This window comes from Nyctibius grandis, chromosome 2, assembly GCF_013368605.1.
Source record: "Nyctibius grandis isolate bNycGra1 chromosome 2, bNycGra1.pri, whole genome shotgun sequence".
In the NCBI taxonomy this organism is placed as follows: domain Eukaryota; kingdom Metazoa; phylum Chordata; class Aves; order Nyctibiiformes; family Nyctibiidae; genus Nyctibius; species Nyctibius grandis.
The window spans coordinates 78,534,679-78,550,614 of NC_090659.1; the positions used below are offsets into that span (position 1 = coordinate 78,534,679).

At 38.2% G+C, this 15,936-nt stretch overlaps 1 protein-coding gene across 14 annotated transcripts in view; it reads left to right on the plus strand.

Annotated features, from left to right (window-relative positions):
• The window catches only part of MYCBP2 (MYC binding protein 2), a 204,691-nt gene extending 193,362 nt beyond the window's left edge, over nt 1–11,329 (plus strand). For all 14 annotated transcript variants that reach the window (XM_068395507.1, XM_068395508.1, XM_068395513.1 and 11 more), the window contains 9 exons: nt 590–718; nt 3,186–3,318; nt 3,590–3,693; nt 4,772–4,960; nt 5,460–5,567; nt 6,596–6,805; nt 9,011–9,118; nt 9,325–9,490; nt 10,521–11,329. In XM_068395507.1, the coding sequence (XP_068251608.1) occupies nt 590–718; nt 3,186–3,318; nt 3,590–3,693; nt 4,772–4,960; nt 5,460–5,567; nt 6,596–6,805; nt 9,011–9,118; nt 9,325–9,490; nt 10,521–10,636 (1,263 nt within the window). In that variant the 3' untranslated portion in view covers nt 10,637–11,329. The remainder of the gene's footprint in view (nt 1–589; nt 719–3,185; nt 3,319–3,589; nt 3,694–4,771; nt 4,961–5,459; nt 5,568–6,595; nt 6,806–9,010; nt 9,119–9,324; nt 9,491–10,520) is intronic.
• Nucleotides 11,330–15,936: the final 4,607 nt, after the last annotated feature.

The following is a 15,936-nucleotide window of genomic DNA, read 5'->3' on the forward strand; positions in this document are numbered from 1 at the left end:
TTGTACAGATATTTTGAACCACAAAACAGAACTATGTTGTTTTCTAAAAAAACTTACATCAGTAGAGCAACTTAATTTTGTGGTGGATTTTGAAGTTGGTTACTTCAACTGTATTCTCTCTGAGTTATAGATGACCTACAGGTTTGATTAGATGTTTGAGCAGAATAAACATGCCATATCAAAGTAATTAAGGGTAAATATCATGCATATTGACTGACCTGAGTACTCATATCTCTGAACTTTTCTGTTAACATGCCCGTAACCCATTGTTACCACCTAAATCCCTTCTCAGACTAGTTGAAATGATGTCTCAACTATATTGTTGAAAAGCACATTTTTGCTACATCATGCAAAATACGAGATGAAGAATATCAGGAGAACTGATGTAGTAAATTGGGGCTTTTTGTGTCCAGGAGTTAATTATTTAGATACAGATTATTCTAAAGATACAGTTCATAGTCTAAACAAGCTCTTTATCCCCTCTTATTAATTTGGGGTATGACTGGGGGAGAATAAAAACAGATGCTGAAAGGAAATGAGGGATTTAATAAAGAGACGGTTATTTCATATTTTTTCTTAATTTTTTCAGCCAATGTGTGATAACCATGATGATGGTGAAACTGCTGCAATCATTTTATGTAATGTCTGTGGGAATTTGTGTACAGATTGTGACCGATTCCTTCATCTCCATCGGCGAACAAAAACTCATCAGAGACAGGTAGAGTATACATGACATCATGTTGTATGCACTGCATCCATTGTGTGTATTTCCCCAGTTAATACATAAGCAAAAGGCTGTAGCAAGAATCAAATCTGAAAACGGTATTTTCTTTTATGTTTGAGATGGGATAGATAAGTTTCCATTTAATTCTTTTTAGTTGTTTTTAGTTAAATTCTCTTGTCCTTTGTCTTTTGAAGAAGATTGGAAAATCATGTAGCAGTCCCTAAGTCTAACTCTTATGCTACATCAGCTGTCTTCTCTCTTGTTCTCTTGTAACTAAACAATGTTAGTTTAGGAACATTTTTTTAGGAAAATCTAGGAACTGTATAGACTTTCTTAAGTATACAGTGGTTCTTTATTCCTGTTAAATTATATCTCCTTTACTACTTCTATCATGAGTCTGTGCTTGTCAACTCCTTAATTTTTAATGTATATACATTTTTTAATATCCAGGAAAACCACTTGACAGCAAATATTCCTACTGGTTCCCTTATGTCAGTCTTCTCTTATTTTTCAATATTCCTCCAGGTCTCACTGTCTTTTCACAGAGAAATATGCTGTCATATCCATAAGCTCAAAAATTTCCTGATTTCTTTTGGTGTTATTTTTAGGTTTGAAACATCTTTCCTCTTTGATTTCCCTAGATGAGTTTTACAAATTGCTTTGTACTCTGCTAATTACTGTTCTTTCGCATGACTCTCTTATCCTCTTCGTCTTTAAATCTGAAACTACATTTTCCTTGGAATAGTTCTTTTTCTCATTGAAATTAATGTTGAAGAATACTTCTGAAACTACGGAACGTTTCCTCTTTCTTGACTTTTTCTTTTGTGGTTTTTGTGGTCCTTTATTTTCCCCTTTCCCTCTGACTACTTACATTTCTAATAAGGCTAAAACAATAAATCTCATTAATAAAGTTAATTCAATGGAAATCATTCCTCTTCTCCCTCTCCTAGAGTGCATCTACATTAGCTTTTTTAGTTAGGATCAGGAATGGGCTTTTGAAGCAGATTTCATTATCTCCATACCATGCTTTGATTTGTGTTACAGAGCAGCCTTGGAGTGCGTGAACTGGATTCCATTCAGGTGCAACTAAAAACAACAAAAAAAGATAGAGACAGGGGCACACTGCTAACGGTCATTCAGTGCGAGGGGTCAGCTAGTCTAGAGCATGTGTGATGTAAACTTCAGATCGTTGGCACCGAGTTTCACTCTACAGATCTCCTTCTTGGTGCCTCAGCATTTGCAGCATAGACTCAGCCTGGAAGTTCCACATGGATATGTGATCTATTTCTTAGCCAGAATCTTTGCAATCCCCTTTGAAATTTTCCTGTTTTGTCATCCTAAGATGACAGTTTTATATCTCTACTCTTCTGTCATGGCACAGCACAGTCTAGTCTCATTTATTTTTCTGATTTCTCCTATATAGCCTGTTCAGATTACAGTTGATAAAAAGTAAGTTCTTGTCTCATAGAAGTCCTCACATCTCTCCTTTTATCTGTCCAAAATAGCTACTTAACAGATTTTCCTATTTACTTCTGAAAGCATGTTTAAACTTTTACTTTATTCACCACCTTTACCTTTACATCTCTCATGTTAATCCCCTCAATTTGAATTTTAAATTCTGCCATGTTGTCTGTCTCCTGTTTTCTGTTAGCTTCCTGGTTTTTGTCCAACTTCTGTCATACATACCTCTTTAATGTATATTCTCTCCCTCCAAGAAAGGACAGCCTGTAAGTTACTAGGACCTGCTTATGCGAATCCTTTGTGAAACAATTAGGGGTTTTTTTTCCTGATTCTAATAAGAATAAAACAAAGTGTAAATTGAGTGTATACATCCATACCCAGGAAAATTCTAACTTTTATTGCATTGCAGGTGAAATGAATGAAAACAGAACTGCCCTCAAAACTTAAGAAAGGAGAAAAAGAAGAGACTGTATGAAGTCCACTAAGGATCTCATGCAGTTTTTTGATTTTGAAAAACTTTTGAATTTTCCTCATTGTAGCCAGAAGTATCCACTGTGTATTTATGTGAAAGTCAAAAATATTCATATTACACACTTCTATAATTTTTATTATATAGTACATATTATTAAGACCATAATTATCAATATTGCTTTGATAAACTACTAGCATGGTTATGTGAAGATATTTCTAATGTTATCTTGTGGTTTTAATGTACTGTGGCCTACTGGATGAGTTGTGCAGCTCTCTTCTTAGCATTGCTGCTCTATTGTTTCCCAGACATGTTAGCTCAAGTGTTAATTTTATATATTTTTACTTTTTAAAACACAAAGCTTTTATCTGTCTATTCTGCAATATGTACAAATTATGGAATGCATAAAAAAAATCAGCTTGCAGCAGACAAACTCTGCAGAATCCATAAAGCATCTGATGAAAACGCAAAGAGATAGTGGCAAAAATAACACAGAGATGCTAGCTATTATCTGTTTGGTTAACCTGACAGGTATTCAAAGAAGAAGAGGAAGCTATCAAAGTTGATCTCCACGAGGGTTGTGGTAGGACCAAACTTTTCTGGCTGATGGCGTTAGCAGATTCTAAAACTATGAAGGCTATGGTGGAGTTTAGAGAACAGACAGGTAAAACACAGCTGTTATTACTTGCTTTTTATCCTGATTATTTTTACCTTTTACATGAGCATTTGTCTAAAAAAAACAGTTGGGGTTTTCACCTGCTTTAGGGCAATGCTTTTAATTATTTGTTAATAAAAATAAAATAGTTTAACTGCGTAAGCATTGCTGTTTTTCTGGTTGTTTTCTGTGATTGTTGTTTAGATGTCTGTTGTTAGAATATCAGTCCCTTGTGTTTCATTACAACAATTTTCGGTTTTGTTTACTTTTGCGGACCTAGGCAAACCAACCACCAGCAGTTCTGAAGCATGTCGTTTCTGTGGTTGTAGGAGTGGAACAGAATTATCAGCAGTGGGAAGCGTTTGTTCTGATACAGACTGCCAGGTGTGTATTAACAAATATCAATCATCATGAATTACATAAATAGAAAGGACTACAGCATCAAATTGATTCCTTATTTTGAGTAAACCTTGTTCATCCCTGTGGTCCATTTTAAATCAGACCTCTCATATGAAAAGATTTGAATATTGAATATTATATTGTAATTCAAATACTTTCAAGTTTGTAAATGTGTAGTTTCATTATTAACTTCAAAAGCATCTCAAGTTTTCACAATAGTGTTCCAAGTATAAAATAAAATATACACTGTCAACATAAAGTCTAATGTCCTGGAAAGCTTGATAAGTAGTTTGTGTAACAGCCTGTTTACTATGTGAGCACAGAACATTTAAGACTTGGCCAGGTTTGTCAGCTGTATCCCTGTGTCCTGAGTGGTTTTGTACCCTACAGTACAGGTACAATTGGTAAAGAGCCAAATCCTAACCAGTTTCTTATCCCACCCTGTTTATTTCTGTTTGTGTGGCAAATTTTTCTTCTTTTCCTCTCTCAGCCTATTGAACATATTATATTAGTGTTAATTAATTCAGTTCAATTTGCTGTTAGCTTCTGGGCAAATTTTATAAGTTTCTACTTATTAGGGATAGGAATTAGAGGTGGTTAAAATACCATTTCCATATAAAAGTGCTTTATGCTGGTTAATGATCAGCTCATAATGTGTTCTTAAGAGTGTTACTTCATACCTTTCCTGAAGGACCTAAATCTGCAGATATCTTAAAGGCTGTTAACACAGGGCAAGCAATGTTTATGCAGGAGGCAATTAATATACAAAATACACATGGAGGATTAAAGAATATTTCTCTTTATATTAAAATTAAAAGTTAAAATTTAAAAAGTATGGCTCATTATACCATTGCTATTCAGAAGTAAACAAAGGTTCAGTTCTACTTCAAGTACACAAAATGTGCCGTTTTCCCCGAGTACCTGCTGTAGCAGTAGACAACATGAATCATGATTCTTTCATCTTAGTTTACTGCACAAACCAGCAATCCTTCAAAAAGCGACGCTATATCAAACCATTCTCAGGAGGAGACAAAAAGATTAATTAACTATTTACTTTTAATAGGAGTATGCTAAAATTGCCTGCAGCAAGACACAGCCCTGTGGCCATCCATGTGGAGGCGTTAAGAATGAAGAGCACTGTTTGCCATGCTTGCATGGCTGTGATAAGAACGCTACAACTCTTAAACAAGATGCTGATGACATGTGCATGATCTGCTTTACTGAAGCACTTTCAGCAGCACCAGCTATCCAGGTTTATCTTTTTTTTTCCCCCTTTTAAAATATTAGTATTATCACCGTAATGTTAAGTGTGGAAGAAGTGAAAATATAAAGTCCCTCAAATTATACTCTTGAAAATTTCAAAACAGACACCGTAACAGTACGTAAGTTACTTAAAAAGCTTTCTTTTTGTTTGGCATTACTGCTATTTAAAGAAAGCAGATTGTATCAATTCAGTTTGCTGTGTTTACTTTATTTAAAATATATGGTATTTTTTAAGTGAGGAAAAACAACTGAGGTAATTAATGGATATATTTCATATATCCACTGATGGTTTTGGAGTGGAAAGGTTATGATTTTAATTACTATTTTATATTCTTTCTCTTTTCTTAAGAAGAAAATAGGGGTCTTCTAGGTTTTTAAATAAATTAATTTTGGAATTGATATATATTGCCACTTAAAAGCAAATAACTGCTGCTGTTTTAGTGGTTAATGTAACTTCAGTGTTCACATACATTTATTCTTTTCTAAAGCTGGACTGCAGCCACGTTTTCCATTTGCAATGCTGTCAACGAGTACTAGAAAACAGATGGCTTGGGCCAAGGATAACTTTTGGGTTTATGTCCTGTCCTATTTGCAAGGTAAATGAGCTGTGTGTTTATTGCCTAGGTCAAAAAAGTTACCTAGTACTGTCTTTGTTTTTCCTTTTTTTTTCTAATTATATATTGCTTGTTACAATAGAAATTAGTTATACGTCACTTGTTTCCTTAGTTTTGCATGTCATTTAATAAAGGGTACCATTGATGCATCTTTTTACCTTCTCCTACTGTTCCCTGAAGTAAGGGTCCTCTTAAAAAGAAAGCATAATGCAGACATTATCTTAATGCTGTTTTATTCTTAGCACCAACAGCTTGGAAATTCCCAGTATTTCAGGCTGGTGGGAGGCAAAAAGTAATCTTAATGCACATTATCTGAAGCAAGAAACTTGGCTTCTCTATTTCACTAACCCCTTTTAAAGCTGCTTTGCTTTTCAGTATGACAACAGAGCTGAAGAATGAATATATGTACTTAGTTCAGCTTAAATGACTAAAAATTCCTCCTGTACACTACAAAATCATAATTGCTATAAGCAAAAGCATGTGATAGCTGCTGGAAAGGAGAGCACCCTAACACCCTGGGAATATGAAATTTGTGAATGGTCAGCCGTTTCTGCATGCTGTGTTTCTTCCTTCTTGCTGTATTTTGGTAATTTATATTGATGGTCATTTATGACTATTAAATGATAAAGACCTGGCATAGAGGACTGTCAGTCATCATTCTTAACTGCTGAGCAGTAAGTCGAAAAGGACTAAAATTAGAAAAAACATACATCAGCATATTCCTGTGCTGTGGTGAATATTTTGTGTGCCCTTCACCATCCCTCTGTGGTTGTTAGTCCGTCATAAGGGCTGATGATTTAATATAACAAAAGGCCATATAAAAAGCATTCCTGGTTACTGTTTTTGCAGCAAATAAAGTATATACTATATCAGCCATTTTTGAAATTTCCATTGCCTGAGCTCTTAGGTTTATATGACATCCATTACGCTATTTGTGTTTGACCATAACACTAATTATCACAGCTGTTGTAATAAAGGTACAAGATATTTTAATCAGTTTTTTATTTCAGAACAAAATCAATCATACAGTATTAAAGGATTTGCTTGATCCAATCAAAGAACTCTATGAAGATGTAAGGAGAAAAGCGCTAATGAGATTGGAGTATGAAGGGTTGCACAAGAGTGAGGCCATCACAACACCAGGCGTTAGATTTTATAATGACCCAGCTGGCTTTGCTATGAACCGATATGCTTACTATGTTTGCTACAAGTGCAAAAAGGTATGACGATTAGTACTTCTCAAATTAAATGTATGTTACAGTTTCAAAAAGTAATTTCTTAAAGAATGGACCATATATTTAGTATATTGTGTGTGGAGTAGGAAAGCAGGAAAAGAAATTATGTCATTAAATTGTGTTTTAAGAAGTGTTGAGCAAGTTCGATGCACATAGTGTCGCACCTCATAAAGCTCAGATGTATATACAAAGCGATTCAGAAAGCAAAAGCATATTGAGGTGCTAGCCTTCCTAGAAGAATGTGCAGAGGATACTGTGTTACAACACCAACCATCTCTTTGTCCCACTTCCAACTCAGACTTTACATGAACATTAAAATAGTATAACTATAGGCTTCATTCTGACTTTTTGATATGGAGAGTTCCTCACTCAGATTCCACCTAAATATTACATTTACCCAAGTTGGAGTTGATTGGAACTGCAGTAAACAGTGAGTTTGGGGCAAAAAAGCGACCACTATTGTAAGCCAACAGGTGGTTGTGGTTTTCTTCAGTGATAGTCTCAAAAGATGGGAAGAGTCTTCTCTAATTTTCATTGATGATAGCACAGTTGTCCAGGATGGGGATTAGGAAACTCTGCCACCCTTAACCGATTACACCCAAGTTCAGATCTTGGCATCTTGAGTGCCTTTGAAGTGCAGCAACTATGGAGATGATGGCCAGAAGCATTAGAAAAATAAAAAGTGTGTAGAAAGAGGAAATGTGTGGTCTAGCCTGATGGACTCTGGGTCATATATGTACAGTTTACTTCAGGTGGAGAATATGGAAATTATCCAGAAGACAAAAATCATATACAAACAGCCCCTGGTTTCCTCACCAGCAGAGAAGAGACAAACATTCTTTATCTATGGTTAAAGACTATGGTTAGAGAAATTTTGGGTAATCACTGAACCCATTGCTTCTTTCCATCTGAAGCTGATTTTAGACTCCATCTTGATCCCATCTTTTTCCTTTTTCCCTTCGGAATGAATGGATTAAGGCAATTTCATGATAAGATTTTCAAGGGAAACCCTAGTAATTTTTTTGTTAAATGGAAATGCACAATTTGGAAATAAGAGGAGAAAGCATTAACTTCCATATGCTAGAGAAGAGCAGTAATGAATCCCCCTAGCTCATTACTATGGTTAATCAGTTCACTTTTGTTCCTGCCTCACACAGTTAATCAATTTTCACTCCTTATGCTTTAGCAGCAACTTGCCTGCTGCCTTTTTTGACCCCTTACAAAAATAATTTCTTTTTTCATCTTATTTTCCCCAGTTTTTAGTCCTGTCCCTGGTTTTCATTACACTTTCTTTCCACTATTTAATACTCAGTATTTCAGTGCCCTCTTTTTCCTTCCCTTGTATCTCGTTATTCCCTTTTGTACTGTGTCCATATGTCCGAACAGCAACATTCAATTATCTAATTTCTAACTTCTTTCCTCCAGAAAGAAACAGCACCTGTTCACCCCAACTACCTAATTCCCTGACATACCTTCCATAGGACTCTCCCCTTTCTTTTTAGTCTGCGGAGTTTGGGGGAAGGTGGGCTTCTTAAGTTTTTCCTTCCTCATAGTTGCCTTGAGACCACTTTCCCTGTCCCTCTTTTCCACTGCGAAAAGGCGAGAACTGCTGAGAGCAAGAATTTTGTGCATTGTCTAATTAGTAAATGGTAACGAAGGAAGGAAGGAAGTTACTCATTGCCTCATCTCACCACTCCATGTGAAAACACTTCAGTATATGAGGAAATTCATCAAAATTGGCAGTCGTACTTGGTGCGTTTTTGTGCCCAGTATGTCCTGGTAGAATAAGATGAGAAAGTGGAAGGAATTTGCAGAAAATTGCCAAATTCTAATTGTAAGGGATCCCAAATGAGCATAAAAACTGATACTCCTTTTGGCTAGTAAAAATCCCTCCTGGTAGAATGTTTCTCTGCTGCCTTCAGCCGCAGTCCTGTCTTTTGTATGTACAGTTCATAGAGCATCCAAACATTCTTTCAAAAGCCTTACAGTCACTTGCATAGACCAGAGTATGTTGCACCATTTTCGGTCTTGTTTATCCTGAGATTGAGAGACATTGTATTAGTGCCTCTAGAGTCAAGAGTGGAGACTACTGTAATGGCTGTTATTCATCATTTTCCCCGTAGAAGTCGATTTTGTTAAAATAATAGTTGTCTCTGGTTTAATATCCAATCACTTTTACATAAAATTAAGGCATATTTTGGTGGCGAAGCTCGTTGCGATGCTGAGGCTGGACAAGGAGATGACTACGATCCAAGAGAACTTATTTGCGGTGCATGCTCTGATGTTTCAAGGGCTCAGGTGAGCAAAGAACTTGTATTTGTGTTTTTATTTCATTCTGAAGCTCCAAGTACCAGAGCTGTACAATAATTCACAGTCATTTATAATTCTACGTATTGTGTAATATTGTATAACATCAGCCTATACTACGGGATGTAGAAATGTGTTGTTTGGATGGTTACAGCATGGCTACTTCATTTATCAGCATTTGTTTTCTTTCTGTTTAGATGTGTCCCAAACACGGTACAGATTTCTTAGAGTACAAATGCCGCTACTGCTGTTCAGTTGCTGTTTTTTTCTGTTTTGGGACAACGCATTTTTGCAATGCTTGCCATGATGATTTCCAAAGAATGACAAGCATCCCTAAAGAAGAACTCCCACACTGTCCTGCAGGTAGTATTTTTACAAAGCAAATTTACCACAGTTCGAGATAAGTAATTAGTTCTAATTGATATTCTTATCTTTTCTTGCGGATAATTTTTAGGAAAACCACAGGGTCAGTCATACGAATTTTAAATTCAGTATCTTGAATGATATTAGAATGGGTTTGTTCTATGCACACTTTTGATTTGTTTTTCTGCCAATAATACAGGCAGTGGCATCACACTGATCCTTTAAACATTAGATACTTCAATATAGAAAGACATTTCAATTTACCTACACCAATTCAGACTTCAGATGTGTAATGATGTGTTAAAATTATATTGTAAAAAATTCTAATGCCTTAGTTTCTAACTTCATGTGCCATTGATTTGGTCTCAATAAATCATATTTACCTTGCTGAAATATTGCTATTAAAACCTTGCTATTATTTACCTAAAAAAAAAAAAAAAAGGGAGAGATCTTTTTGATTAAGATATTTACATGAAAGAAGTAAACAAAAAAAAAATATGATTCCTGGTATAACGTTAGAATTACTGTTTACTGCAGAGTGTAACTCTTGGTCATATTTATCAATTTTTCTTTTCAATTGTGCTAATTTCTTCCACAGTATTAATGAGATTAAACTTATTTTAGTGATTCTCCCTATAAGTTTTTTGCCTTTTTTACTTTGAATTTGATTTATTTTAAATTACACGGCAGTTTGATCATCTGGGTTTTTTTCTTCAAATACCAATTCAACGTTGGACATAACTGTTTTAAGGAGCTAACAGTTTTTGATCATGTTTTGTCAGATCTGACATTTTTTCTCTTGGCCTATTAGGCCTTTAGACTTCTTGCTTGAATTTGTGTGAAAGCACCTTTCTATCTGCTGTTTCTTAAGCCTTCATTTTTGATGCCTTATAAATTCGTATTATAGATGTATTGCCTTCACTTAGCATGTTTTTGAGGAAATGCAATATATGTTTATTTACATTGTCTGTAAGCATTCATTTTTTTTTTTTCTTCTCTTTTTCCCCCCTCACCCTTAAATTCACTGTAGGTCCCAAAGGTAAACAACTTGAAGGAACAGAATGTCCACTTCATGTTGTCCATCCACCCACTGGTGAAGAATTTGCTCTGGGTTGTGGGGTTTGCAGAAATGCTCACACTTTTTAGTCTAGCATTTTTTTTTTTACCAGAGCAAAACAGGTGCCCTCATCCCTCAAGTGTCCTGAAAATAAAGTCCAGCCGGGATGAGGACGGGACCATTTCATAACCCAGGTAAAAGGAACAATTTACAGTGCAAGAAGGATGCCAAATACCATGTACATAATTCTTGCTGTGAGATATTGACATTTTTGGAACCGAGACATCCAAACTTGTGAGGTGTTTGCATGTGGCCATTACAGTCATCGGCTAGGAAACATTGGACATTTACAAATAAATAATTGCTATTAAAGGATCTGTGTGTCTGTGGACTATGAATGATGCTGGCTTTCAGGAGAAAGAAAAAAATATTGATTATTGTATACTGACTTTTTGTAATCTTGTACAATTGTAACGCATCACAAGTGGGGATGGGAAAGAGGAATATTCTGGTTTATTTCCTAGACTGTTATAAAAAAAAAAATTGTGTTAGGAAGGCATAAATGTAACAAGTATCACGCTGTATATAAAGGTATCAATGTTTGTCCTGTATAAGAATTATTAAATTACAACAGCAGTTTCATTTAAACTTCCGGGTTATGTTTGAGCCTGAAATTTTAATGAAGTGCAATACTGAGTGTGCCTCATATCTTGCAGCTGTAAACATAATGGAATGTACATGTCAATAAAGCCACTGTACATTTTTATACAGTGAAAGTCTAATGAATGTATAAGCCTCCATTTTCAGAAATGTTTTTTAAAATGGGGCTGGGGGGAGAAGGGGGTTGGTTCTTATAATTATTTCAGCAGGTTCTTTTTAAAAGTGGGAAAGTTTATTGGGTAAACTGGAGGTTATGGAAATACTTAAGACATAAAAAGTGCTGCTCAGAACTTTAACAGAAAAGCTGGATAAATGTACTAGCATGCATATCAAGTATTGTATTTCCATTTCAGTTCCCAACAATATTTTAAAACACAAAAGATGACTCCATTTTAAATTACTTTTATTAGCCATTAAGACTCTTCAGTAAAATATCACCCCCACTTTTAGGACAAATAGCCTTTTGCCATGAATCCCAAAATGTTCATTTAATAGAGTCCAAGTCTTCTGCTCCTCTATAGAGAAAGCAGACTATAACTTCAAGTAAAGGCTTTTTCCTGTAAGATGTTCGCTTCAGATTTTCTCTGTTAGATATGTTCAGCTCCTTTTCTAGTGTTTCTGTCTTGAAATTGATGAAATATGCATTACTGGTGGACATGAACAACTGCTCTCACAGTAAAGATATTGGTAGATGGCATCCAGATATGTCAGAGGACCTTGATCAGACTGGAACCATGGGATCCATCTCACTTAACTTCAGACATCTGTAATGTGTATGTCTGTCTGCACTACAGAAAGCTGGGGAAAAACACACATCTCTGAAGTACAATTTATCTTATTCACAGCAGCAACGGGGGGGTGGGAGAGGTTGCGGGCATAGAAACAAAGGTGGTCAAACATAGGGCTTGTGCTGGACTTGCAAAGAAATATGCCGTATCATTTGTTTGAACAACTAACAGTTATCCAAGCAACTGAGCTTGTGACAGTGAGGAATTTTATCTAGTGGGTATCTATTTGGGAAGATATACATCAGGAGATAGGCTGCTCGGTATTTTCAGGAAACAAAATCACTCATACTGCTCGGTATTTTTAGGAAACTACTGATGAGTAGCAGGGGGGGAAAGGTACAAGACAAAATTTAATTTGCAATGGACATAAAGAATAACAAGTAGGTAAGAGAAAGATTGGTCCTGTACCTGCAATGATGAAGCCCTTCATTCCACAAAAAAATCACCAACAATTTCAAATCACGTTAAACCCTCTGTTTGAATGTCAGGAGGAAGCCAATGTGGTGCTTTTATTCAGCATCTTGAAGAGTCAAGATTCTTCCTACATTGTACTTCACTTACAGAAACAGAGAGTATGACTCACCTGTCCAAACTATGTCCGTCCTGTAGATGTTTACCTCAGACGCACTCATTTTCAGTGAGGTGGGACAGGCACTTTTGGGCTGCTGTTCATTTCATCTCAATACAAAATACAAGCCACCTGAAGAGCTCAGCTGTAGATGACTACAATCTGCATTTTTAAAGTAAAGTCATCACAACCTCCTCTGCAGCCTGAAGCAAAGCAACGTTTTGGGCCCATGACACAACAACCTTCAGCACCAAGGCAGATTTTTTCTTTTTTGAGACGATATCGAGATACAAAGAGTGAAAGGTCAGAGTTTGAAGTGTTCTTCCATGTTTGTGGCTCCATGTTCCCTGGTTCATGGGGTTTTTTCATAAACAGATCATCAGCCTTTCCTCTGGCGTAGCACTCCGCACGTTCTGGGGGGTGGAGGGTAGACATTGCAGCCTGAGGTTTGACAGTTCATTTTTTAATGTTGCCAGATACTTCCTGGAGACCTACTATGGACCTTAAAAAGACTAAATGTCTCTATTTGAAAATCTAAGTTCCTTACTCAATACTTAACAATCCTATATCTACAGCCTGTGAACTCCTACTGGACACACCCTGAGTCACTTCAGAATGGTGGATGTAGAGTAAAAGAATGATGTTCTAAGGACTCTTCTACTCATCCTACAATAAATGTGCTGTAGGGTTATCAGAATTAATATAGCTATTAGTTGGGAGGTACTGCAATAAATTTGGATTATACCAGTGGTATTAAACCAGTGGTTAGAGTACAACAGTGTACACAGGGCAGAAGGTGGAAGCAAGCAGAGCCCCGGTGTATTATTAAGGATCTCCCTATCACACTATTCAGATACATCTCTCCTTTGCAACCCAGCCCCCTCCTCCTCTCTAATTCTTATCTACACTCAAAGCCTCATGTCGCTGCCACCCTGCTCTTCAGCAGGACTCTCAGGTGCTGATTTCTGTCCTAATCTACCACAGACAAGCCCTTTTTCTCCTTCCATTGCTTTCTGGCTACCATTTCTCCCTTTTAGGAGCCTCTTCCTGCACCCCAGTGTGCAGGAGCAGAGCTGCCATGTGGCAGGGCTGCAGGAGGAGCAGCGCCCGAGTCAGGCTGGGCACTGCTGCTCTTCCCCTGCTCGACCAACCTGGTCTCCTTCTATGACAAAGTGACCCGCTTAGTAGATGAGGGCAGGGCTGTGGATGTAGTCTATCTAGACTTCAGTAAGGCATTCGACACTGTCTCCCACAGCATCCTCCTGGACAAACTGGCTGCCCAGGGCTTGGAAGGGTGGACTCTTAAATGGGTTAAAAACTGGCTGGATGGCCGAGCCCAGAGAGTGGTGGTGAATGGGGCAAAGTCCAGCTGGCGGCCGGTCACTAGCGGTGTTCCCCAGGGCTCAGTTCTGGGGCCGGTGCTGTTCAATATCTTTATAGATGATCTAGACGTAGGGATTGAGTGCACCCTCAGTAAATTTGCAGATGACACCAAGCTGGGTGGCAGTGTCGATCTGCTGGAGGGTAGGAAGGCCCTACAGAGGGATCTGGACAGGTTAGATAGATGGGCCAAGACCAACGGCATGAGGTTCAACAAGAACAAGTGCCGGGTCTTACACTTCGGCCACAACAGCCCCATGCAGCTCTACAGGCTGGGGGAAGAGTGGTTAGAAAGCGGCCCGGTGGAAAGAGACCTGGGGGTGCTGATCGACAGCTGGCTAAACATGAGCCAGCAGTGTGCCCAGGTGGCCAAGAAGGCCAATGGCATCCTGGCCTCTATTAGGAATAGTGTAGCCAGCCGGTCTAGGGAAGAGATCATCCCTCTGTACTCGGCACTGGTGAGGCTGCACCTTGAATACTGTGTCCAGTTCTGGGCCCCGCACTTCAAGAAAGATGTTGAGGTGCTGGAGCGAGTCCAGAGGAGGGCGACCAAGCTGGTGAAGGGTCTGGAGGGTCTGACCTACGAGGAACGGCTGAGGGAGCTGGGGTTGTTTAGCCTGGAGAAGAGGAGGCTCCGAGGTGACCTTATTGCAGTCTACAACTACCTGAAGGGAGGTTGTAGTGAGGTGGGAGTTGGCCTCTTCTCCCGGGCAACTAGCGATAGGACAAGAGGGCACAGCCTCAAGCTTCGCCAGGGGAGGTTCAGGTTGGACATCAGGAAGAATTTCTTTACAGAAAGGGTTATTAGACATTGGAATGGGCTGCCCAGGGAGGTGGTGGAGTCACCATCTCTGGATGTGTTTAAGAAAAGACTGGACATGGCACTTAGTGCCATGGTCTAGTTGACAGGGTGGTGTCAGGGCAACAGTTGGACTCGATGATCCCTGAGGTCTCTTCCAACCTGGTTGATTCTGTGATTCCCGGCTGACCGCACGCAGCCAAGGAGACACAGCAGAACCTGGAGCTGCCAAATCCAGTGTACAGTGTCTGCTGTACCATTTTAAAGCCAATCTAAGATGTTACAAAAAGGGAGAATTTTTTTTTCCTTGTGTAAGTACACAAAGAGGAACCTTATTTTAAGTATTCATAATGCAGATGTCAAACAGAACATAAAAGCTATGGCTGCATTTACCCCAGGGATTTCAGCACTTCCATGTTCCCAGGTCATGGATTAGACACCTGTAATAGAAACTTAATTCAAATGTTATTTGGTTTAGAAAAGTCATCTTTCTAATTGTAAACTGACTTGATGAGGAATCATTAAAAGAAAGTACAAAAAGAAAACTTTTGGCCAAAAAGGATATTGAAGAAAGACAAATTAACTACAGTGGAAGCTTAATGCATGTAATCTGAAGTGGTTTATATCTTTATGCATAGGTTCTTGACATAGGTCCTTGTGGGTCTCAAATTCTGGAAAAATTACAGAGAGCAGGCAAGTGGGAGGTGTCTGACCCACTATCCTTTTTAGAAAATTTCTGAGTGTAGCACCATAGTTACAGATTCATTCTGTTTTTGAATTTTCCAGCCGTCTCTTTCATTTTAGATTAATATGAGTATTAATTTAGGAAATTGAGATTACAGTGGGGAAAGGACATGACACTGCTACGTTCAGTGTATTAAGTGGACTGAGCGAGGGATAGGCAATGTCAGGGAAATGACCATCCCCGATTACTACTCCAGGGAGATGGCACAGAGGAGTGTGAGCATCAGGCTCCTGGGCAAAGCTCAGCTCCCCCACATAATGGTTGGGCCTCGGACACTCCGCTCCTACCCTGTGTCAGACATTCACGTCAGCACATCTACCCTGGCACCAATCTCTACTGCTGATTATAGCCAGATGCCAGCACAGGCCACTAATCAGATCAGTCCACAATAAGGCCGCTGTATGCCTTCCCAGCAGTCTCACGTGCTTTTCTGTCAGATGTTGATCCAC